The sequence below is a fragment of the Trematomus bernacchii genome, unplaced genomic scaffold (assembly GCF_902827165.1).
Source record: "Trematomus bernacchii unplaced genomic scaffold, fTreBer1.1, whole genome shotgun sequence".
In the NCBI taxonomy this organism is placed as follows: domain Eukaryota; kingdom Metazoa; phylum Chordata; class Actinopteri; order Perciformes; family Nototheniidae; genus Trematomus; species Trematomus bernacchii.
Window position 1 is genome coordinate 1,081,618 of NW_022987708.1, and position 26,881 is coordinate 1,108,498.

Below are 26,881 nucleotides of genomic sequence, written 5' to 3' on the forward strand. Positions count from 1 at the left end.
CATTCAAAGCTTCATTTGCCCATCACTAGTTAAAAGTTAGTTATTTTCTTCAAAACCAGAGTCTTTCCAGGCCTGCAAAGGTGCTCCGTCGACACTCTCCTAGACTGCCGTGGTCTCTTAATTCCTGTTCGCCTGTGCCTCTGCTTCTGCTGCGTTCTGCCTCTGCTGTCTCCTTCAGTCTCAGTCTGTCTTCTGCTGCTCTTCTCCTTCCATTTATAGGCAGGGCTGTTGGTGCAAATTGGCTCCAGGTGTGGTCACTCATGCCCCTTTCACACCGGCGCTTTTTCAGCTCCGGCTCGGAGCTGGAGCCTGAAAAGTACCGGTTTTTCCTGTTCACACCGCTGCGGCGCCGCCTCATAGCTCCGGAATGCGGTTCACTTCCAGCTCCAAAAAATTGTCGGTCTAGAGGCAAGAGCTTCGGAGCTAGAGGCGGCGTCGCTTACGTCTCTCTTACGCCGAGGCGTGCCTGCCTACAAGCAGTAGCGCTGAGCAAAGTGACTAGAAGGCAACCACACACTTATAAAAAAAAACACACTTTATAAAGTCAGGCAACACTAACCAGGCTTCGAGTGATTCTGTTTATTTGTACCTTACTTTGACCATCCGTTCGCTGTTATTGATCATTGTGGAGAGCAGGCAGACGTTTTGTTTGTTACAGAGATGGAGTACTCAAGTCGGACTCGAGTGGCGATTTTCGGGACTCGTGACTCGACTCGGACTCGCGCACTGATTGACGCGACTCGGACTTGGACTCGTGAATTCTCGCGCACGATGACTTGGACTCGGACTCGGACTCGTGAATTATCGCGTACGCTGACTTGGACTCGGACTCGGACTCGTGAATTTTTCCCCCCATGATGACTCGGACTCGACTTGTACATTGACGCTCCGACTTGGACTCGGACTCGGACTCGAGCAAGTTTTCTATGGAGTCTGATGTCCTCTATCCTGGCGTGTGCACCGGCTGCGAGGCGAGTTCACGTACTGGGCCCCGCTATTCCAGTCTAAAGATGTCTAGAGACACACCCCGCATCGTGCTGTATGCTAGTGATGTGTCGGTCGCGAACGAGCCGGCTCAAAGAGCCGGCTCTTTTAAGTGAACGACGGGAGCCGGCTCGCGCCCGCGAACGAGCCGTTTTTTTTGTTTTTGTTATTTTTTGTTAAGTAATACAAGACAGAATGATATGATGATCTCCGCGCTACAGCTGCTCCGTGCATGCATGCAGTGGCATGTCATATCCAAGGATTAGAGACTGTTGGATGCTGCTGTTTTGAGCATTGCAATACATTTATTTGTATTATGTTTTTTTATGATTAGAGACGGTTGGATGCTGCTGTACTGAGCATTGCAATATATTTATTTTCACTATGTTATTTATTTATGATTATCCTTGGGCTCAGCAAAGATTTGATGTCAGCTGTTGCTGTCTTTTTTCTATAGTTAATACTGAAATAGAGCCCTGCTGTTTTGTCAGGGCCTTTTCTTTAAATATAATTTTAAAATGTCGATACAGTAGCCCCTTTTTTTAAATGTCTATGCTTAAGTTTTTATAGGTGTTGCTATCTGCTTTGTGTAGCGTGGTTCTACAAGCAAGTCTGTGCATTCATTGAGTGGTATCAGAGAGATACAAGGGTCTGTAAATGCAATGAAAACAATTGGCCACATGCAGCAAATAATTGATATTAAACATGTAATTTTTACTTTTGAATACTTCAGTACAAAGGATGTATTGAATAATTTAAGTGATATGTGTACACATATAAATCATTAGTCAAAACAGGGCTACATTTGATTGAATTATAAAAGGTATAATATGTGGTAAACTGAAGAGCCGTTTGGGAGCCGAAAGAGCCGGCTCTTCTTGGTGAGCCGAGCCAAATGATCCGGCTCACCAAGAAGAGCCGGAATTCCCATCACTACTGTATGCTTTCACACATTCTGCTTCCACATTGGAAAAGAGCAGCGCAAAATGCTCTATGTGGAAACAATATTGAAGAGAAGGCTCCGTAACACATTACTCTAAACATCGAGTTCAGACATATGCTGTCTTGAACACTATCATCAGAGTAACGTGATCTAATCAATACATAAAGATTCAGCCGATAACACGAAAGCATATGGCTACTTAACATGCAGAATGACGTCATTTTGCATGCTAAGTAGCCATGTGCTTTCTGGGGCTAAATCTTTATCAGTAAACCGATTTAACCGGTAAAAGTTCCTTCAAAATAAGAGTCCCGATCTTATTACTATCAAAATAAAAGTGCAAAACGAAAACTTTACCATAGGAAAATATTGGCATACAAATATAATCACTTCTCTAAAAGGTAACTCATTTTAAACATAGTTTATTTATATATAATAATAATAATATTAATATTAGCAGCGACGTGCAGTCAGTGGAGGCAGGGGAGGCAGAGCCTCACCTGTCATACTCCAATGTAACGGAAAAACAACTAAAGAAAAACGAAATAGTAATAATAATAAAATGTCTCCACTGATCTGTGTTGTAAGTGTGATTTATGTATGATTCTAATCGCTTTTTATAGTCAAAATCAGCAAATTTGCCGAGCTCCGCTACGGGAGCGATGACAAGTGAGGCAGGGGCGTGCTCTGCCTCTCGTAAGCCCACAGTAACTTGCTGGAGCGCGGGCACCAATGTAGCGCGGGCACTTATTTTGTGAGCGCGCTCAAGCCATTTACTGTGGGCTGAGTTGAGGCACAGATGAGATCTGCCTCACCTCAGAATGCGTCACCCCACAGAAACTGTCTGGAAAGCGGGCCCTAAGCGCATGCCTGTTACCATCTCACTGTAGGTCACCAATGTAATGTATGTAGATCCCTTTATTACATTTATCCTCGCCATCCATAGTCTCTAAATAACTTATTTCACGTATATATGATATTTAGGCTCGCTGCTCTCAACGGCAATGAAAATGCACCAGGGGAGGCAGCCATAACCTCTGCCGCACTGAAGGGGGCGCACGTGAGCCCACAGGTTCTTGTTGCTACTGTAATTCTACGCAGAGACGGTAGACGTAACAACAAACTAGACTTTTGAAACTACAGGAAGATAAGGAGGACTTTTACAAAAAAGTAATAGAGATTGTTGTCCAGAAGGATAGCATGGACTTCATCTTCAAGTCAAGGTAAGACCACATTTGTAATGAAAATGGGATCTTACTAAGAAAGAACAATCCAATATTTAGATTTTGGGTATCCTTTTGTTGAACGGTCTGTTTAAAATGAATCGAAGCATCAGACTAAAAAAGCTTTTGAAAATAACCCAATATTTCGATTAAGGTCAAAATATAATATTTGTAAATCTGACTCAGTGCCTCACCAGCCATGAACCTCACCGCACGTCACTGAATATTAGTAATAAGCTTTATATTTGTATAGCACCTATTACAAGAATTGTAGCCAAACTGGCTTCACAGCAGTTCAATAGACAGATTAGTATAACATGACAGGATAAAAGCAATGTAGAGGAGCAGCTACATTTCAACACATATATCCACGAAGATTAATACATGAAGACTTGTGACTCGGACTTGACTTGGACTCTTCTTAGGTGACTCGGACTTGGACTCGGACTCGAACACAGGTAATGATGACTCGGACTCGGACTCGACTCGGACATTCCTTGGGTGACTCGGACTTGGACTCGAAGAGTGGTGACTCAAGAGTGACTTGGACTCGTGAATTGGTGACTTGACTACAACACTGGTTTGTTATTATAGCAGCTATCGGATGGAATCAATACATGGGCTGCACAGGTTGTCATGTCCAACTATCACAAGTAGAATCATAATGAAAAATACGCCGGTAAAATGTGCCTGTAGAAAACGGCTTAGCAAGTAGTCAGTTTAGCTTCGGTTGCTATGCTAACATCACCCATGTTATACCAGAGAAACTTTCATAACAGCGTTGTGATGCCAAACAGCGTCAATTCAGACTGACACCAAACAGCGTCAATTCAGACTGACACACATTCACTTAAGGGGAACTGGGGATATGTATCAGCTGCTTGTGTGACAGTCAGACAGTGAATACTTTAGAGCCGTGTGAGCTAACCCGGAGCTAACGGGAGAATAAACTCCCGTGGAAGAGCAGCCAGCACTGCAGCGGTCGGTAAATGCCGCTGAAACACATTAATAAACAATGAACCACGGCACTCTGGAGAAAAGTATATGGTTGGAGAAGTCGTTATTTAATTTAATCTGGCTTCGTATGATTAAAAGCAACACGATCATCGACCCGACGCAGTCCCCCCCCGTTGTTGTTGTTGTGAGCTCCGTTGGGGAGAAAATCAGCGATGTAAACGGTGACATCATGACGCAGCAGCGGCAGCTCTGGGCGGTGTGAACAGAGCGGGAGCTGAAAAGGGAAACCGGAGCTGAACCAGAAAAGCTCTAGCTAGGAGCTAGAAAGGGAAAAGCGCTGGTGTGAAAGCCGCATCATTGTTAATCAGCATGGCAGAAGTTAAAGGGGACCTATTATGCAAAATGCACTTTTTGATGTCTTTTATACATAAATATGTGTCCTCGGTGTGTCAGGGAACTCACAAAGTGTCAGAAAACAAAACCCTCTCTCTTTTCCTCCGTACCCACATATTTTTTTTTTTAAAAGAGGGGGGTGCTGCTAACAAGCAGATCCAGAATGTTCGCTCCTATAACGTCATTGGCACGACATCCGGCCGACGTGACACGTCCCAACCTATCGTCTCCAGCACACGTGACACGTCCCAACCTACAGATGAAGCGTCTTATTTTGGACAGTTTAAAATGCGAGGGTCGTGATCGGTTCGTGCACGTTCCGTGATGGCCGGCCGGCCCCCAGTCTGACTTGATACCGCCCCTGTGATAAATACATTTAATTATTGTGAAGCCAGCTGCAATGGATCATTGATCCACCAGGGGGTGCAGTGGGGTTCCACACTGGAGTCATGTGAAATCAACTTCTTTGTTGTTAAGATCCATATGTCACGGATAGGATCATAGTCTGTGCTAAATAAGACATGTAATCATTTAAATAATGTTGTTTAGTCGGAAAAAACGAACGAGCCGGCTCTCCCGATTTTTAATCCTAATTTAATCATCATCATTGATGTTTATGTTCGCCGAATTGACATGAAATCACTGACAAATATGAATATTCTGTATTCAACTTCATTGAAACGATCAGGATGGGTGTTATTTTTCCCCACAATGACCAAGTCGCTGCAAATGATCCCATGTATTACATGTACATGGCCACATTCTCAACAAAGTAACGTAACGAAACATTCTGTATTCCTTGCTTACTTTTTATTTAATGCTTTCTAACAGCTGGAATAGTTCGTTTAGAACAAGCACCTCACTCGCAATCTGCTCCTCCGCAACGCCTACCACCTACCTCCGGCTGAAATTATGAATGTACAGTAAGGCATAGTAATCATAGATAACACGGCAGGGTCCGTTACAGTTTGTTTTCATCTGATTTCAAATATTTCAAATGTCTGAAGTTAATAAATACATTCTCAGTGTTCAAGTCAATAATAGTCATATAAGAAAAGTACTGATCTAATAACAGAGATTTTATAAGGACTTTTCAATGTTCGACATCGCTCATGTGAAATACAGTAAACTGGATGTTGTGGTGCCGAGAGGCGGGGTATCAAAAGTACAAGCTAAACTTTTATTTAGCATCTGAACACACTTGTAAACAACGTGATGCCCGGGAAGCGAAGACCCGGCGGAAACAGCTGGTCTGGTTCACTAAAATGTCCGTGTACAGTATATCTGGTACTAATGTATAGCGGATCTTTGTTAAGATCCATATGTCACGGATAGGATCATAGTCTGTGCTAAATAAGACATGTAATCATTTACAAAACATCACCATGTTGTTATGCGCACGTGCGAGATGTTATGCATGCGCGCATGTGCGAGATGGTCCGCCATGTTGCACAACTCAATTAAAAAAAGTGTGTTGGTGTATGATCACATTTGTATATGAAAATGTCAGAAGTTAATAAATAGCTACTTGGCACTAAGAGTACAGATATGTCTACCCTTTCTTTTCAGAGTGTAATATCTGCATTTTCTCTTTTGGTTTGAATAGGAGAAGGGCAATGGTTATCGATGGTGCTTTTAATGCCTATTGTATACGAACTGTGTGATTTATATTGCTTTTCAAATGCATATAAGCCCCCCATTTACACTGCACTTCCCCGTCAAGAAAATGAATAGCACTTAGTTAGATCACTTTACAGATCAGGTTGGACCAGCCCTGTCGCTACTCTCTGCATTTCCTACTGCAGATTAAAAAGAAGCTACAAATATGTATTTCTTAATAAACTAAATAGGCCACCATTGGTAGCAGTTCTCATTATATACTTCTCAGTAACTGCTCCCCTCCTATTCTGTAGATAAATGTAAACGTTCACCATCCCCCACCCGCCCACTGTTTGTTGCTTTTTGACATGTAAATGGATAACTACCCCCCTCTGAGTGAATACCTGTTGTACCTGTCCGGGGCTAAGCCCATAGGACGATGCTCTGATGTCATCACCCTCGCACATTGGTCATATGTTTATGAGATCACTGTGATTCACTTCTCCGCGGCTCCTCCGTGCAGAGAGCCCCCCCCCCGTTGACAATTCACGAGCGTCTAACTCTCTCCCCCCTCCCCCGTCGCACCTTCTAACAGAACACCCCCCCCCCCCATATCTGGATTTGGCCCACAGACCTAGAGAGTAGCAAAATACAGTGAGTCCTAAACACAAGTAGTCAGGGTTCATTTATAACGCTTATTTTGATTTATTTTTCTCAAATGATGCTGTATGTTTCACTTTCTGAAAGCGTTAGAATCGCACATGAAAAATATTGAAAGCTGCCAGCTGCCCTCGGCCATGTCTTTGGCGGTGATCCAAGCTTCGGTACCACAGTGGATAAAGTTAGTAATACATTTATAGGCTACTGATCAAATGTCAATACATTACATAAGTCTTATTCTCATTCATACTTAATTTATTTCTTCTTCTGTCAGTATGAACACAAAAAACTAACCGGTATTACATTTCATTCTAAAGTTTACGGTCTAAAAAGGTATTTAAAACAGATAATTTGTCGTTGCTTTTGGCATAAGCAGTCAGAGGAAACATAATGTTCTCAGTAAGATTCACGAGCGTCTAACTCTCTCCCCCCTCCCCCGTCGCACCACATTAGACAGAATGGCAAGGGGCTGCTTTTGAACTTTTCGTGAAGATGGCCTTATTCATTTTTAATACAACTGAGATGTTGGGAATCTATTTATAGACAATTTATTGTGGCTCAGGTTAAGATTCCTCAAGTGAGAATCCAAACATAAATAGTCTTGCAATGGTCTTTGACAGAAGAGATTGACAGCTTCAAAGACTGGCGCATGGCTCCCTCTTTTCTGTCTTTTGAGGCGACTGCAACAAAGGTTCCCCACTGTTGTGTTCGCAACAAAGCATGACTCAGTACACATATTCCAGGAATGTAGCTCCTCAATTTCTATTTCATGTCCAAACTAGTTTAGGTTGTTTGAGAGGTAATTGAAATAGCTAAGGGTGATGATCTGACTTTAAGTGTGTGTTTTCCTCCTCAGGTGAACAGGTATTCACTCAGAGGGGGCAGAGTTTTTCGCCGGTCAACGTGTGTGAAAGTTAAAATCTTCCTTATTGAGCTTTAAAACAAATGAATAACGACTATATATTATAATAAAATAAACACTGGCTGTTGTTATGCCTGCTGTAACGTTAACTTACTCCGTTCTCCGCTTAAGTAATTATGCCGTTACAAGCTTCATAGTTGTATTTATCATCTAAATTTGCCGAAACAAGTTTAATATTCTGAAAGCCAAGACTTTGTTTATTTGAAATCAAATGAAAACAAACTGTAACGGTCCCATATTATTCATATTCCGAGTCATAAAGACTTTATTTAAAATAAACATTTATAACTAGTTTAGGTTGTTTGAGAGGTACAGCTACCATTCTTTAATTAGATGTTTGATAAGTGCATGCAGATCACATAAAACACGTACACAGATACATTATTTTGTATTTTTATTAAATTCGACAATGTCAATTTCACTTTCCACTATGTCCACCGTTGTTTTTCACAACCAATGGCAGAACTTTATTGAGGCCTGTAATTAGTCAACTACAGGTCTCTTGAAGTCTTTTTCTTCCAAAAAGCTTGTGACAAGATGTTATTGCTCTTGGGGCATTAAAAACAAGATTTTAACTTTAGTTTTTTATATAATATCTGCATTGTCTCTTGTGAAAAATCAAGTCTTAGTTTGGCCATAGTTATTTAATATATAGCGCCATCTCCTGGTTAAACCCTGAAATTGGAGAATAGTGGGAGGGCCTAACATTCCTGAATACTGGTCTTTGGCAGGTCTTAGGCAGGTAACTGGCTGGCAGTAGGCAGGAAGCTGTATGCTGGGGTCCAAAATAAGAGGCTCCATCTGTATAGAGTGGCGAAGTCTCTCCCCTTCCGGTTGACCTCCATGGGACCTTATGTCGGAAAAATTATGTATTGAAGTCAATGGAGAGAGAAAGATTATCTTTCGATCCCGTTTGAATAAAAAAAAAAAAAATGTGTTGGAAATCTGTGAAGTAACACATTTTTTTGTGTGAAACGCTCAATGAACTACATCTCTGGTCTCGCACAACAACACACGTCACCAAGATGGCCGTCACTACTGTCTTGCCAAAAAAAGGGATTGACTACCCTCACTATCACCACAATGAAACACGTCCTGAAGAATGTCATGCAAAGCTGCCTGCCTGCCTTCCTTTGATTCTCTCTGAACTGCCTGATCTTTTTAATGTTTAATGTCAACCATTTGTGCAGATAGCATGAAGTAGAAAAGATCGCCGATGCTAATGTAGCATTAGCGTTAGCATTTTTCCCCCGGGCTTAAATGGTGTATTATAGAATGATCACACCGGTGTGACAGTACTCTTCAAAGGGTTCACGAAATATGACTACTACTCTTACTGTTTAACATTTTGGGTTACTTAAAGTTACTTCATGTTAAGGCTAATAAAAATGACAAGGCTAAGCCGGCTGTAATGCTAACTAACGTGCTTGCTACTAGCTAGGTAGCTAACTTGATCCAGCCACTCCTGGTCCTTTCATCAGACGGGAAGCGAAAGAACGAGCAAGACCCATTGCTGGTATGATAACAACCTGGTACTAAGCACACAGGCATCTTGTTAAAGTTATCTTATCTTAGCTATCTCTTATTTAGTGGAGGAAAACAATTGTGACATCAGTTATGACATGACTTACGCGACTCTGGGATTTGTAGTCTTTCTAGTTGCGTATTTTTCATAGTCTTATATTTCAACAGTTTTACGACAAACTGACTTTTTTTACAAGGAAATGATTTTTTAAGATTGACAAACATCATATGTGTAATTCATGGCACAATTCAAACGGGATCGAAAGATACGTTTTCTCTCTCCATGTGTCTCTCCACAATGTATTTTTCCAATATAGCATAATAGGTCCACTTTAAAGGTCCATTTGGACCAATCCACTGACTGAACGTAACGACTCCGTGGACGTAACGTAACGGCTCCAGGAATTGGTCCATTTGGACCAATGGGTCCATTTGGGTATGGGCACATCACTGTACCCAGGAAGAAAACAATGGAAAAAGAGAAATCTCCAATGAGGCGTTCTGGGGCAGCATAGACAGGTATTTTCTGTGTTAGAGTTTTACTCGCTACAGGGTGTACTTTGAGGGTTTGTGACTTTGCAGACCGTTTACATTCATAAAAACCTTCATAACACACAAGGGGAAGGGCAATAACCGGAAAAGCATGACATGGGACCTTTAACTTAAAACCAGTTAAAAAGGCAAACACATTTCAGAGTAAAATCACACAATAAAAAGGTATAAAACACACACACACACACACACACATAAAAACCATGCAATAATGAATAATTAAAATACATTGCCATGCTACATTACTGCATTTACCTCATGCACTGAGACACAATTTGCTTGCCAGTGCAGTAAGAGGTGCATTTCACACACTTGTTGTTGTATTTGTACAGGTTTAGCAACCGCATTGAAAACTGAATTGTTTTACAAGTTTGCCTCTCAGTATTTATTTTGTTCGATGACAGAGCGATTGCGTTTTGTATTGTTTGTTTTAACATTAACGTCAAACCTCAAAGGATAAGAAAAGAGAAGTCTTATGATGCAGTAGCTGTTACTCTCTTTGCCTGAAGGTGGCGACGTCAACGAGTACATTTGCAGGTCTAAACTGCTGCTCCTTATAAACAAAGCTACCAACCAGTTGATGTAATTATAACACACGAGGAAGTCAGAAGACATTATTACATAGTGAAACTTCCACAAAGTGGGGAGGACGGGCTGGATGGACGATGAACTTTGTACTTATTTTAACCCAAACCTTACAATTTGGTTTTTGTTCCATAAACTTGCTTTACTAGTCATCAAACACAGTATAAGCTTCTCATAAAACAGATTTTGGAAAGCACAGTCAAATGATGCTGTTCTACCAATCAGACATCAGATCAGAAAAGGCCTTGCTGTGTCGTTCTACAGGACATGGACAACCAGCCTATGTTGTTGCTTAATTTGGAGAAATTGTTGTGTTCTGTACATCTACGTATGTCCAACGGATGTTTTAAGTTTACTTTTAGGCTGGGAAACAGCTGTTTGTAGTGTTTCCTGAAACAGACAAATATATCCTTTTCCTCCGCACTAAATATTGGTTCAGTGGAGATTTAAATAAAGTCATTTCGTACCTTAAAAAGAAAAGTTGGCAAAACAATCACAATTTCCGAGATCCAATTTCATCATCCATGAAATCTTAACAAACCCGACGTCAAGTAAAAAAAGTTGCAATCTCCAGATGGGCTACACAGTAGAACCTTGTGGGGAAGTTGTTTTCTTAAAGCAAGTTTGAAGGTTCGGATAGATCAAAGGATTTCATATTCTTGTATAAATTCAGAACATTGTCCGAGGTCTAAAGCCTCATAAAACCATTTCTAAATGCATTGGCTTCACTCAGGAATCCACTGTCTAAATGAATGTCCAAGTTTTATGTCTGAAGCTTTCAGATCAATTGAAGGATTGTACTGTACAGCCTTGAATAGGTGATGAGTTTTGTCCATGGTATTAGGCCTGATAAAACTATTTCTATATGCATTTGCTTGACTCAGACATCCATGCTGAAAATGGACATTTCGAATGTACAGGATTATGCGTTTTATGCAATATAATCATAAAAACTTGATTGACAAAGGAAGAATGAGTTGCTAACTGATGTATTGCTTCGATATTACATGCAACCAATGTTCTGAGGCATCTGAAAAATGCCTGTTTGGATGTGACTTGGACCAGCATGCAAAGTAGGTTCTGTGGTGTTTAATATAGCCTCAGACACAAATGCGCCAATTTATTTATTTTTCTTTAAAAAAAGCATTTCTCCACACCTGTCGAAAAAGAAAAGAACAGAGTAGAAGAGAATGGAGACCTAAGGTGCTGCTGCAGTTTATATTGATGTATGAATGCCTAAAAAATGGGAACTGATATTCATTGTATTATTCTTCGTTTTTTTTTTCATTCATTTTGTGTATTCTATGTATTATATTTAATTATACATTTTTCTTATCTACCATTTTCTTTTTAATAATTATGGCAATTCATGAATGTGTATTTTCCCTTATTGTGAAGCATGTTGTGTTGCGTTTCTCGAATAAAGGATGCTGTACAAATTAAGTTCACAATCATTAACAACATTATTATCATCTACAGTACATGCATGGAAGACATGTATTTTTCCCTCGGGATAGAGGCATAAAGCACTAACTGGGATGTTTCCTCTTGCAGTTTGATGTCGGGACTTGCTGCCCTCGACGCCAAGTGCTCCAGTCGGCTGGGCCTGATCACAGTGTCTTATTACCTGTGGACCACCTTTGTGGCCGTGGTGGTGGGGATCGTCATGGTCTCCATCATCCACCCAGGCGGAGCAGCACAGAAAGAGGACTCTGAGGACAGCGGAAAGCCCATCATGAGTTCTGCTGACGCTCTGCTGGACCTTATTCGGTAAGACCACCATAACATCTGACTGAACATCAGCTGACCCTGAGACAGTGTTTGACTGAAACAGTACAAGTGGAGCTCATGCTGTATAATTGATTGGCTATAAGGATATCGCTTCACCATTATTGTAATGTATCTAAGTACATCTACTCAAGTTCTGCACTTTTGATAAATGAGGTACTTCACTTGAGTATTTGCACATAATACTACTTTACACTTTTGCTGGATTACATTTTGTAGGCAACTTATTTACTTTTTACTGCACTGCATTTATTGTCCAGCTTTATTTATCAGCTACTTCCCAGATTTAGATTATTAATTCAAAATATAAATCAACTAATCAAGGATGCTTTATAGGTTAAGCTACTCATCAGTAAGTCAAGTCTTTTAATTAAACACAATTTTTACCAAGCAAAGCATTGAGTTGGTATACACATAAATAACAACTACACAGCCATTCATTTTAGAAACGGGCCATACTGTTGAATGAGTATTTTTGCTACTTTAACCCTTTAAAGTCCTTACCAAGAAAAAAGCAATGAAAAAAGTATTTCTTTACATTTTGAATATCCTTGGGCCAATTATAAAAACAATCAATGTTTTTTTTTTACAAAGGAGCCCACCATTTTTTAAATATAGGCCTCTACCAAACGGACAAGATGTCGCTTAAAATCATACTTCTAAAGTTATTTCATCAACATAATGATGAAACATTTAACATGTCAAATTAACAACAATAAATGGTCAGAAGTGTTATCATTTTGTAGCAAATAGTCAATTTTAATGACTTAGCTTAGTTCACTAACTTTACCATAAAGCGTCTAATCAACTGTTTGAGCATGTTGGAAAAAAAAATCTTTCTTTTTTTGTATCAAGTTACACAATTATGATCATCAAGTCCTTAAACACAAAATTATGCCGAAAAAATGTGTGTTTATCTTTGAAAGTCCCACCAAACAGAGGCCTCATGTCAGGAGTGATTTTGTTGTTGCTACAGTAACTTCCTGTGAACAGGATAACTTGCTATCTGTGCTAGTGAAAAACAAAGGGGCATCTCGTGGACTCTCTGTTAAGCCCCGAGCCTGTTTTTCAGGTTTCAGGCTCGAAAATGACATGCCCAAAACAAATGACTACAACTTAACTTCTAAAAGAGTTATATGAATAATTTCTTTTATCAAAGCAAGGATACATCTGTGAGTTGGATATAGAAGTGTCAGAATCAATATAGATTTTTCTCAGTCAGAGTAAATTCAGATGGAACATAGCAAAAAAAGGTAAATTCTTACCTCCGCCTAAAGAGAAAACATTACTTATAGTGAAAACCACCCTTGAATGATGGGATGGTATACTAAAAGCTTTAGGAATCCAAAGTATAACATATAATAAGTACCCTGTATCAAGATTGAGGAAAACAATTGAAATTTGACCTTTTTAGAGAGGTTTAGCAAAAGAAAGTCCAGGCGGAATAAGCTTTGGGCACATTTCGGCACATTTGGGTACATCTGGTTCCATCAGTGCCATTTGACCTTTTTCAGGTACCAGACTATAAAAATGGTGTATTACATTGAATTATCACCATAGGTATTCATTCCATCCAAATAAAAATTAAAAGATTAAATATAAAAAAAGAAAAAGAAAATGTTTTTTATTTAATTTGTGAAAAAAAAAAGGACACGCCGACGGGGTCTTTGGGGCTTAACAGGTTAAGCATAACATACATCAACCAACCGGTAGAGATTGGCTGACACAGGTGGAATTAAGTTTTTTTAAGTAAGATATGGTGACTCAAAGTGTGCTCTACCATTTGGCCTAGCAGAAGGTTCATTTAATACTTTTATACTTTGACTTGATTACGATTTTGATTGCAGGATTTTATTTGTGACAGAGTTCTTTAACAGTCTAATACTGGTACTTGTACTTAAGTTAAATATCTGAGTACTTCTTCCACACCTGCTCTAAACGACAATCTATATCCGCAAAGTCAAGTGCTCTCGCTTCAGGACGGCCTCTGTGAGGTCGACTGTGGGGAAAGGATGATCCGCAGAAAACTGACAGGACACAATTACAGATTATATCTGTGCCGCAGGGGATTTGTGTTTGGGTTTAAAGGTGATGGATTCTGAAAAAAGGGACACAGCAGGGAACCGAAACAGAATGAGATATAAGGAAACCGATCTGGAGTGTGTACATCTACTATACACCTATACCTATAGACACATAACAAGTCCTTTTTAAAATTCATTTCAATGAGGTGAGTCCCATATGTTACAATCTTAAGAGTTTAAAGCCGTAGTGTGATAATGAAGTTGAGGACTTACAAGAAATGGGAATTGTACGAAATATTTTTATAAAAATAATAATTGTTTGGGGTTTAAAGTCTTAATATTTAAAAAATAACTGAGATGTAGAATTGTGTAATTAAAAGTAGGTGTGTCCACCTATGTGTCATAAAGAAGGCTGTCACATTGGAACCACAGAATCATAAATGTATACTGCAGATGTTTAGTATTGCACTACCAAATCAAACAAAGTCAAAATGGCGGCAGCACAGGCGGAGGAGAGATGACCATCAGGAATTTCAGGAAGTCTCCCAAACAGCTGATACGTTCCAGTCCTGGCACATGGCCATCGTTCTTTATCTTCGATGTGTGATGTGAGCAGTGACTGTGTGCTCAGTTTATATAAGCTCCTCAGTGAGTATCCCCCCTCAATATTACATGAATATTTGATATAAATACATGTATTACATGTATATTTAACATACATACACTTAATAGTGAAGGGGGATAGGAATGGCCCCTCCAAATTTGGACTGATCCAAGTGTTTTGAATCTACTGAGGTGCTTAAATAAGTGTCACCCCTTAAAGGTGGGGTAGGTAAGAATGGAGAAACCGGCTCGAGATCGCTAGAATTTGAAAATACACAACCGGAGAAAATCTGCCCCTTCCTTCAGACTTCCTTACAGAGCCCCTCCTCCAACACACACGAACGCGCACATGACCAATGAGGGCACGAGATAAGTTTGTGCACAGATGGAAGGCTGACAGGCAGGTAGGCCATCCAGTTATTTTAGCCGGGCCGGCTAAAATGATTGGTCGTGCTTTTTACAGTGCCACGGCTTCCACAGATTACATTTTTTTATGGATTTTTTGTCAAAGCACTTAAGATATTCATTGCTATCGGGATGTTGAGAGCATTCCATGGAATATAACAAAAAGTGTATCTCGAGCCGGTTTCTCAAACTTGCATACCCTACCTTTAATATCTTCAAGGGGTGACACTTTATATTAAAGGTGGGGTAGGTAATTCACTTCAGAAACACTTTTTGTTATATTCCATGGAATGCTCTTAACATCCTGATAGCAATGAATATATGAAATGCTTTGAGAATCAATACATAAACATTTTTCATCTGTGGAAGCCGTAGTACTGTAAAAAGCACGACCAATTATTTTAGCCGGCCCGGCTAAAATAACTGGATGGCCTACCTGCCTGTCAGCCTTCCATCTTGTGCACAAACTTATCTCGTGCGCTCATTGGTCATGTGCGCGTTCGTGTGTGTTGGAGGAGGGGCTCTGTAAGGAAGTCTGAAGGAAGGGGCAGATTTTTTTCGGCTGCGTACTTTCAAATTCTAGCGCACTCGAGATGGTTTCTCCATTCTTACCTACCCCACCTTTAAGGTACACAAATTAACCATCAACTAGTTGTTAATTAACATGCATATTAGCATTAATAGAGTATTCCGACACTGTTGTACATTAAGTACAAGATATATCATATTACCATATTAGTAAAATCACAGACAAGTGCCTCTGTCTGCAGTACAGGAAACATACATACAATTGGATGTTTTCCACATTGAAATGCTGAAGCAGTGTTCAGTTATTATGCTTTATAATAATAACACCTCACTGCAGCTTACTTCCTTCTTACAGCCTACTTTTTCTGTTGCCACAAATCCCAAAACAGGATTAAAAAACATTTGTTGTTTTAAGCTTTTCAGTTCCTGTATTCTGGGATGACTCATTGTTGACTGATAACATTTCATCTTTTTTAATATTTTAATATTAGTTTAAAACTTGAACCTGTCTGTACGCTGTGCCTCGGCAAGTCCCAGCAGTTTATTGCATGCTGTTGATGTAATGCTGGGGTTAGAGCTACACCTGAATGATCAGCAGGTGATGAATGGAGTCAGTGAAAGCTCTTGAAAATATTTTCAAGCTGACAGCATAATAACAGTATTATACTGTAGTTAATATTAGACTTTTTGTACTCAATGCAGTGTATGTTATCTTTACATCTATTATCATACTATAGCTACCTCATTAGCAAATATTTGTACTGGACACATGGTTTGAAACTGGGCTATCACTTAAAAGGCTGAAAGAAAAATACTTACAAAGAATTTATCATCACCATACTGTATGTTACAATGGAGTACAACATCTTCAACAGCTCCCTGCTGCAGTCTGTTGTCCCCACTTGTCTTAAACACTCCACTATCGTTCCTGTCCCCAAAAAGACAATAATCACCAGCCCCAACGACTACCGCCCAGTAGCACTCACCTCCATCATAATGAAGTGCTTTGAGCGGTTAGTCAAATCATTCATCACCTCCTCCCTCCCTGACTCTCTGGACCCCCTGCAGTTTGCCTACAGAGCAAACAGGTCCACAGACGACGCCATAGCCCTCACCCTCCACACTGCCTTCTCACACCTGGACCCGAAGAACAGGAACACATATGTGAGAATGCTGTTCATTGATTACAGTTCAGCATTCAACACCATTGTGCCCTCCAAGCTGGTCATCAAGCTCAGAGAGCTCGGGCTCAACAGCGCCCTCTGTGACTGAATCCTGAACTTCCTGACGGGCAGACCCCAGGCAGTGCGGGTGGGAAACATCACATCCTCCACCCTGATCCTCAACACCGGTGCCCCTCAAGGCTGCGTGCTCAGCCCTCTCCTCTACTCCCTGTTCACTCACGACTGCGTGGCCACACACAGCTCCAACACCATCGTGAAGTTTGCTGATGACACGACCGTCATCGCCCAGATCACAGACGATGACGAGACGGCGTACAGAGAGGAGGTTGAAAACCTGACATCTTGGTGCCAGGATAACAACCTCCATCTCAACATCAGCAAAACAAAGGAGCTGATTGTGGACTACAGGAAGCAGCAGGGAGAGGGACACGCCCCCATCGCCATCAATGGGACTACGGTGGAGAGAGTCAGCAGCTTCAGGTTCCTTGGGGTCCACATCACTGAGGACCTGACATGGACTCTTCACACCACCACCATCACCAAGAAAGCTCGACAGCGGCTCTTCTTCCTCCGCAGGCTGAGGAGGTTCAACATGGACTCCAGGATACTCTGCAACTTCTACAGGTGCACGATAGAGAGTATCCTGACTGGCTGCATCACGGCCTGGTACGGCAGCTGCACCGACCTCAATCATAAGGCTTTACAGAGGGTGGTGAAAACTGCACAGCACATCACCAGGACGGAGCTGCCATCCATGGAGGACCTTTACTCCCAGCGGCTCAGGAAGAAAGCCCTACGGATTATCAAAGACCCCCATCACCCCAGCCACAAACTGTTCTGTCTGCTGCCGTCTGGCAGGCGTTACCGCAGCATCCGGACTAAAACCACCATATTCAGAGACAGTTTTATCCCACAGGCGATAAGACTGTTAAACACCTGAACTGCTGTAACAACATCCATAACATTCTGCTACTTAGTAATCATTTATCTATTTACCTAATATATCATTCAAATAGCTTGCATATAGACTCTTATTTCACTATTTCACTTTTTTTTATACTATTCCTTTCTTTTTGCAGTTACTTTTAATATTTACTTGCACTATATTTTTCTGTTTTTCTGTAATATTGTGTTGCACTGTTGGAGAAGCCTGTGACTTTTTCATCGACATAACTACTCTGTAGCTATGGTTGTATGACTAATAAAGAACCTTGAACCTTGAAAGGCCACTTAAAAATAGGTTTGGAGATCCAAGAATAAGTCATCATTTGGCAAGCAAGATCTAGCAACATTTTCAGATTTTTCTTCTTTGGTTCAGCGGGAGAAAAACAGTTGACTAATCTTTATTATTTTCTTTTATAAAAATGTATTATATTTTGAGAAAAAAAGTTATATATTTTTAGACCAAAGTTGTAAAAACAGCTGATTAAAAATCCCTGATTTACATCTCTTCCTGTTGCTTACTGCATGTTAATAGGGACATTTTTCATTTGAATTTTGTTATAAACTGTTTGTCAACAGTTGTGGGTGTCTTTAGATTGATATGTCCAGACCTTCTTTGCCTCAACTATCATTCTGAATGTAACCAGGTGTCAGATCTTATCGTGAAGGCAGAGCAAACTAAAATGTCTGCATTGGGCTTTGGGATACATCTACATCTGTTGCGCTTGTGGAGCAATGACACTGTTCATCTATCTGTCTAACTGCACTAGCCTGAAAAGAAAAAAATACATTTAGCCATGATAACATTATTTAAATGTCCCCACTGTTTGTCATCAATATATTATAGGTCTCAGATATATACAAAACATGTCTCTGAAGTGTTTGGCTCCAAATACCAAACAGATCATTGTAGCATCCCATAATTCCCTCTGTTTCAGCCCTGTTTCCAAAGTGCTGATTTTCTGTCTGTTACTTTAGATGAAAATAAGGAGCCACTCCCCACGCCCCTCTGAGAGATATTTGGTTATAAAGAACACAATGGTGCTCTAGGAAGAGATTCAGGTGATAAGGTGGGGGGTGTTACCATGGTTGGTGATTGGCTAATGGTTACACAAGCCAAATAATTGTTATGACATCATAAAGTGGTCAAAACCTGATCAGCTCATTTTCAGACAGGTTTTTATATAAATGGATCAGGACAAAAGGTGAGCAAATATTTTTCCCTGAAACGTTCAGAATCTCTTTACACAGAGGGGACACATGTTTATGTATAAAAGACGTGAAAAAGTGGATTTTGCATAATAGGTGACCTTTAAAAAATAACATAATTGTGGGGGAAACTTCTGAAGCAATTGGAGTCAGGACTCAGAGAGACACGAGGAGAGCTGGAGCTTTGAGGGCAAACACTGACGGTTTATTTGGAGCTTCGGCCGGAGAATTCACAAGACATGTCAAAGGGCCACGAGTTGACCACACGGTTGAGATGCCACAATCAATTCTGTAGAACCCTCCTGTAGCTCGAGGTTTTAACTAGTTCAGAGTGTAATAATCAACATTCTTCAATAGATAGACTAAACAGCTGAGGACACTGAATCACATTTGTTGTTGCTTATGGCTCAGAGTTGCCCGGTCATAAACTGGTAACATCAACAATATGCTAGGGCAGCCCCTCCTTATGGGAGATAATGGCTGCTCAAGGTTGGTCAGCGGGCGAAGGAGGACATGCAGGGCAAATTATTCTGTAACAATAATAATAATAATACATTTCATTTCCAAGCGCTTTTTCAGGTGCTCGAAGACGCTTTACAGTGGTGATAAAACGAGATATAATAGAATAAAACGGGGGTGATATGGTCTCTGGACATAGTGTCTGAAAATATTTCACCATGGACATATATATTTCTTTCTCATAAGAGACCAGACCAGGGTTGTCAAGACCAGTGAATTGCAGCCTTGGATTTGTATAGTCATTGAGTGCAAAATGCCTCAGGTTGAATAATATTGTCTGTGTTGTGTTAAAGGTGGAGCTGTTTGGAGCCCTGATGTTTTCAGTCAGTTTATCCAGATCTTCAACAAAGATGCAACTCAGTGAAAACAAGACAAAAGTTTCTGTTTCAACTGAGTTGCTCTAATTAACGTCAAGGAGAATATTTGTTGGCTCTGAATCTTAATATATAGGTTTTATTTAGTTAGCGATTAAAGGTCCCCTAATATACTATTTTTCAACAATATATTATAGGTCTCAGGTATTTGAAATACCAAATAGACCCATAAACCCCTCTGTTTCAGCCCTATTTCAAAAGTGTTGATTCTGTGTCTGTAGCTTTAAATGCTAATTAGCTGCTGCTGGACACGCCCCCCTGAGAATTGATTGGTTTAAAATAACGCAATGGTGCTCTAGGAGGAGAATCAGGTGATAGGGTGAGGCCGGTGTTACCTTGGTTGGTTATTGGCTAATGGTTGCACAACTCCTAAAAAACAGTGTGACATCACAAAGTGGCCAAAATCAGATCAGCTCATTTTCAGAAAGGTTTTTATATTAATGGATCAGGACAAAAAGAGAGAGAGTATTTTTTCCTTAAACTTTCTGATTCTCTTAATTTTTTTATGAATAAAATACATTAAAAAGTGGATTTTGCTAAATAGGTCACCTTTAAGTTGAATGTATTTGGTTAAGATCACTGTTAGCAGTTTGTTGTTTGGTTGTATTTCAGAAATTGGGTATTTATGTTCTTTGTATTACAAATTAGGGTCTGTGACCACATGGCATTACCGGGGCTTTTCTGAAAACCATTTATATTTCTAATTTAAAGTGCTCGGAGCGGCCGCACAACATTGGCAGTGGGATTTGAAAAACGTTTTTAAGGACATTTAATTAAAAAAGACGCTGGTGCTCAGAAGAGGTTGCTATGTGGACATGACCCTTTTGGAGCACTAGTAGAACACAGTTGAGTTGATGTAAATTACATTTTTATAGTGAGTCATAGTAGTCAGTTCTGTGGCATCGCTGATGGTTGAAAAAGTATTATCAGCGACAACCACGCAGATCAGAGCGACGGCTATTAGCTAGCCAGACACAGGACGATAACATGCACGCACATGCATGCACGGCAAAACGGGCTACATAAACAAAGCAAGGAAAAGATCGGATTACAACACACACAACCAGTGTGACTTCAATTTGCTGAGGTCACCATTACTCCACAATATCTTTAAAAAGCAAATAGCTGTTTCTGCTATGCTGTGAACACTGTATATTATGGGTTGGAAGGGTTACTATAAAAATGCCTTTGGTTAAAATGACTGGTTACCTGTCAAAAATGTAATCAGTAACATAATCTGAGAATCACAATAATAAAGTAATGTGACCTGTATACTTTCTGTTACTTTTGGATTACCTCAATGAAATGCAATGTGAATACATAAAAGAGATAAGAAATATTATAAAGATGTTTTTTACTTAAGTGTATTATGTACGACAACAGAACAATGTGACCTTAGGAAGAAAGAAACCAAGGTCTAGGATCAATTGATAGGAAAAGCTACCTTTCATGAAGCACATTCAGCCAGTTTCATATAAACCAACAATGAACACATACTGTAGTTTAAAAAAGCAAAAATAAAATCTGAGTTTACAGAAAATGCTCCGTTTTAGTTTAATACTCGTGCATGGTATTTTACTACGTGCCTTTTAGCTGTTCATATGTATTAAGGTTTTCCTGAGTGTCTATTGAATCTTGGTTAACACACCCCTATCACCACATGTGTGCAATTAGGCTTTGATTTCGTACAGCTGTGCAGTCGATGGTTAACACCTCGGTTGTTGTTTTCAGAATGATTTGTATGTTGGGGTATAAAAAAAACACAAATGCATTTAATGAAAGTTAGTGGAATGGTGCATCATGAGCTATGGAAAAACCCATTAACTTTGAATGGGACTTCGATCATGAGCTATATTCTCATATTGCAACCCAGTCTCACGGCATTTCGTGTAATAGTAACGAAATAAATGTAATCTATTGATTCGTGTTCACCAACACGATTTTCCCATTTTTTTCGTGTCACACAGAACAATTTTAAAAGCAATGTATTTCTATTGGTAGTATGTTTCGTGCCTGCAACACGTCTTTTTGTCCGGTCGGGTCTTGGAAGACTGTGTGGTTCATAAAAACATTTTCTTACTCAATATCAAGCCACAATTATTGTTTTTATTTTAAATTGTATAATGTCGGACCTTTGCCGTCCGCGAGGAAAATAAATGGAGCTCAGAGCCTCAGAATACTGAAATCGGTATTTTTTAAATCTTATTTTCCTTCTAATTTGTTATTATTTGGTAAGGGCACTAAACATACTACCAATAGAAATACATTGCTTCTAAAATCGTTCTATGTGTCAGAATAATGAAATCTGTATCTTTTTTTCCTTCTAATTTGTTATTATTTACATTGCTTTTAAAATCGTTCTGTGTGACACGGAAAAAATGCGGAAATCGTTTTGGTGAACACAAATCAATAGATTAATTTCGTGGCTTTAACACGAAATGCCGTGAGACTGGGTTGCAACTCCATAGTTGTGTGGGATCAATGGCTGGGTGACAAAAGATCAGAGAGAGGTTTCTTTTATGGTTCAATAAACCAAATGTTATTAATTAACATATCAGAAACCCTGCATTTATTTCATTGTATTGCAGCCACTCGTTTTTTCTTATGTGGTAGAATGTCACACAAATTTCAAAGTATGACTCTACTGTAAATATCAATATGATTTGAGGTCAGTCGTGCTGAGTTAACACTGTATTGCACAACTGCAGACAAACAGACCAGCAAGACGTTTTCAGTCCGAATTGGTTCGTTTAGACAAAAGGGTAAATGTATCATTTTACATAACCACGATCATAATCTCATTTTGTATTTGTTATTTGTTTCATTACATTTTTTATGTAGAAATGTTAATAATTAAGTCTACTGCGACCAGGAAAAAGGTTTCACTGTTCACTCACCTATTCTGTCAGATTGTATAAAAGTATAAGATGTTATTCTTGAATCCTGCTAACTATGAGTCACTGCCATTTATTTTAACCCTTTTGGGATGTTTTGAATTAAACAAATGATATAAGGATATTTTTCAATCTGAAGCTCCATGGCCTTGGCTTGCTAAGAACATTGAATTGGAAAAAAACATTTGGTACAGATGCCAAAATGCCCCGCCACATTTTTGTCATTCATACGAAGAAAATCAAAAATAATCTCTATATCTAAATTATAAAAAGAAAAACATCATAATTAAGAATAATTATAAATATAAATATAAATATAAAACCCAACTCTTTATTAAAGAGAATTTGTGTGCAATAATTATAACTTCATCACAAAAAACGAATTACACTTTTATTGTTAAAGGGGCCTGATTATGCTTTTTGGGTAAAGACGATATTTGTATGGGATTGTGTATGTAGTTTTTACATTTCTGTAATGCTTTTTAAACCCCAGTCATGTACAAATTCAATTTGACCTGAACAGTACCAAAGGGTCCAAAATGTAAACATAATATAGGGTTAAACTATTGAGTGGTATTCTGCTTTGTGGTGAACTGGATCCGTTTTGATGAACAATATTGTATAAAAACAACTTTTGGAAGACAATATACTAATAAATATATTTGGCTTGCAGAAACATGTTCCCATCCAATCTGGTCCAGGCAACATTTCAGCAGGTGAGACATTGGATAATACATACAACATTTCCAACACAAAGGCGTAGATTTAATAAAAATGTATATTTCTGCTTCTGTTTCTCTTCCCTGGCAACAGTATCGAACGAGTAGCGAGTACATTGTGAAAACCAAGCCAACGGTGAGCCAGGCCCAATCAGAGTCCACGACGCGGCGAGCGCTCATCTATGGTATCCAGGACGATAATGGGACTGACATCCAGAACTTTGCCCTTGACCTGACTCCCCCCCCTGATGTGCTCATACGCATACGAGAAGGAACAAGCGATGGAATGAATGTCCTTGGAATTGTTATTTTTTCAGCAACCATGGGTAAAAAACTGCATTGTTCCTCTTAAGTTCAGCTTCAAGCTTCAGCTCTGAACGATCATATTAAAGATTTTCCTTTATATCTTCACAGGTATTATGTTGGGAAGGATGGGGCCAAATGGCAGCGCCTTGGTGAACTTCTGCCTGAGCGTGAATGAGGCCGTCCTTAGAATTGTTGCCATAGTTATATGGTAATATTTTTCTTTGAATATACTACTTTAATTAAGGAAGCAAAAGTGTTTGTCCTTCAGAAACATTCAAGGTAAACCGGCAGCAGATATGAATAAGCGACGTGGGTGTATGAGAAGGCATTTCAGTCTAATATGTTCTAGGTTTTGCTGAAAACTTCAGTGAAGTCGGAACATACAGTAGATCAGTCAAGCCATTTCAATTTTCTATTCAAGAAAACCTACAAGCTGCCTCAGGAGTGATAACTAGCTTTATGATGCTATCTTCGGTTTGCAAAAAAATATTATTTAACTCAATTGTCTACAAATAAACATTTCCAGGATTCAGATATTCATTACAATACATTACATTACATATCACTTAGCTGATGCTTTTTTCCAAAGGGACTTACAATAAGTGCAAAAACCATAAAGATTCAAACTCCGAACGAAAAGGAAAGTGCAGATATATTCACTTTATTCAAGCAAGATCATATTGTAAGTGCGAATTAGTTACAAGGCCTAAATGAACTCAAAAAGTGCTTCGTGATTCTTTTCAGCAATCATTTAATTGCCAAGGTACTGTACAATTGAAATAGATGCGTTTTCAGTTTGCGACGGAAGATATGCGGAGTTTCTGTTAACTTAATGTCAATGGGGAGTTAATTAGGAGCCAGGATAACAAACAGGCTTCTTTTTGAGGGCTACCTGGGTCCCACTCGCAGTAATGGAGTAACAAGCCGATTAGCTGACGCCGAGCGTAGTGCACGTGCTGGAGTATATGGTTTAACCAAGGCCTGGATGTAGGAAGGGGCTGTTCCATTCACCGCTCGGTAGGCCAGCACCTGTGTCTTGAAGCAGATTCTTGCATCCACTGGCAGACGTTGGAGGGAGCGAAGGAGTGGTGTAGTGTGGGAGACCTGGGGGAGGTTGAAGACCAGTCTGCCTGCAGCATTCTGAATTAGCTTTAGTGGTCTGATGGATATCATATGCAGGGAAAGTTTGACTCCTAAGAAACTATTTCAAATCAGGCTTTAGTTAAAGGTCCCCTATCATGTAAAATGCACTTTTTTATGTCTTTTATACGTAAATATGTGTCCAGTAGAGTCACAAAGTGTCAGAAAATAAAACCCTCTCTCTTTTCCTCCTTACGTCTCTAAAAACGTGGATACAACGTCGCTATCAGAAACAATGTGCGACGTGTTTTGGACGTAATATGGTCTTTGTTTACATTAGCAAGCATCGCTAACACTCAGAGCTAACCTGTACTGGAGAGAGTATGTGTAAAAAAGCAGGATAAAAAAAGGTACTCACCTTGTGGTAAACCCGCAAGAGAAAAAGCATTTGGGCTACTGTTTCAGAAATAATCCTTGATGTGGTTTGGAACATGATATGGCGTTTAATCACGGCAGCGCCGTTTAGCTGAGTATCTGCGTAGAATTCTCCTGCATGAGCTCTCGTCTTTTTTTCTTCTTTTTTTTAAAGCTACGGACCTGGAATCAGCACTTCTCTAACAGGGCTGAAATAGAGGGGTATGAGGCAGGGCTAGAATGGGTGATCTGTTTGGTATTTTGAGCAAAGCACTTCATAGACATGTTTTTTATATATCTGAGACCTATAACATATGCCTAAAAACAGTATAAAAGGAGACGTTTAATATTTCATTCATAATGATTTTGGCATACTTTATATTTATTATTTACTTAAGGAAGATGGATAATTAAGGACGCTCTATGATCTTTGTAACATTTCTTACTTAGCTTTTTTCATCCAAAACTTTCATTTAACCACCACTCATAATGATCAGATAAAAAACTCTGAAAAACACAGAGAAACAATATATGTCTTATCTTAAAGCTTTATGCTTTATTCTGTTAAATGATTTGCCCATTTATGTCTGGGTAAAACTATCCATAACTCTATCATAAACCAGGGCCAACAAGGTTGCTCAGAGCTTAAAGAGCGATTCCTTGCAATCTTTGAAATGTATAGTTCTACTTCTTAATGAAGTTGTTGGGAATCCTGTCTTTTGGCCAACTAATCTAACAGTTGAATACATATAAAGGACTTCAGAGCCACTCTTGCTGACTTTCAGCTACTTCTTCTTTAGGTACTTCCCGTTCGGCATCGTGTTCCTGGTGGCCGGTAAGATCCTGGAGATGAGCGATCCGTCGGCCATGGGGAAAAAGCTGGGTTTCTATGCCGTCACCGTGGTGTTTGGTCTGGTGTTGCACGGCTTGTTCATCCTGCCTGCCATGTACTTCTTCATCACCAAAAAGAGCCCCATCGTTTACATACGGGGAATCCTGCAAGCACTGCTCATCGCACTGGCAACCTCTTCCAGGTAAAGGAAATAAGTTCAGGGTGAACAAACTCAATTACCTTGTTTTTCTTTATATTGTAAAAGAACAGACCAGAGATGTTTTTTTATTTCTCATGTGTGAATCATAATGATGCATCCAGAGCACTAATACCATTTATCCTTTCCTGTTTTATCCATTCACTGGAACAGCCTCAAAGGGACTTTGGGATATCAGAGACCATCTGTGTGTGTGTGGGAAGGCATGGGCTTGTAAAGGAACATTCCACGCATTTGATTAGACTGGCAGCTGTGTGTGTGTGTGTGTGTGTGTGTGTGTGTGTGTGTGTGTGTGTGTGTGTGTGTGTGTGTGTGTGTGTGTGTGTGTGTGTGTTGTGTGTGTGTGTGTGTGTGTGTGTGTGTGTGTGTGTGTGTGTGTGTGTGTGTGTGTGTGTGTGTGTGTGTGTGTGTGTGTGTGTGTGTGTGTGTGTGTGTGTGTGCAGATGTTGATCATTTGGGAGATAGCTTCTCTATATAAACAGAATTTACTGAGAGTGTTTT

The 26,881-nt window shown here is 39.7% G+C and overlaps 1 protein-coding gene across 1 annotated transcript in view; it reads left to right on the forward strand.

The window, feature by feature from the left end:
- slc1a7b (solute carrier family 1 member 7b) overlaps positions 1-26,881 on the forward strand; it is a 79,303-nt gene that overhangs the window by 45,688 nt on the left and 6,734 nt on the right. Inside the window, exons 3-7 of the mRNA XM_034140780.1 lie at positions 11,897-12,112; positions 23,486-23,528; positions 23,626-23,857; positions 23,946-24,045; positions 26,132-26,365. Coding sequence (XP_033996671.1) covers positions 11,897-12,112; positions 23,486-23,528; positions 23,626-23,857; positions 23,946-24,045; positions 26,132-26,365 — 825 coding nt within the window. The remainder of the gene's footprint in view (positions 1-11,896; positions 12,113-23,485; positions 23,529-23,625; positions 23,858-23,945; positions 24,046-26,131; positions 26,366-26,881) is intronic.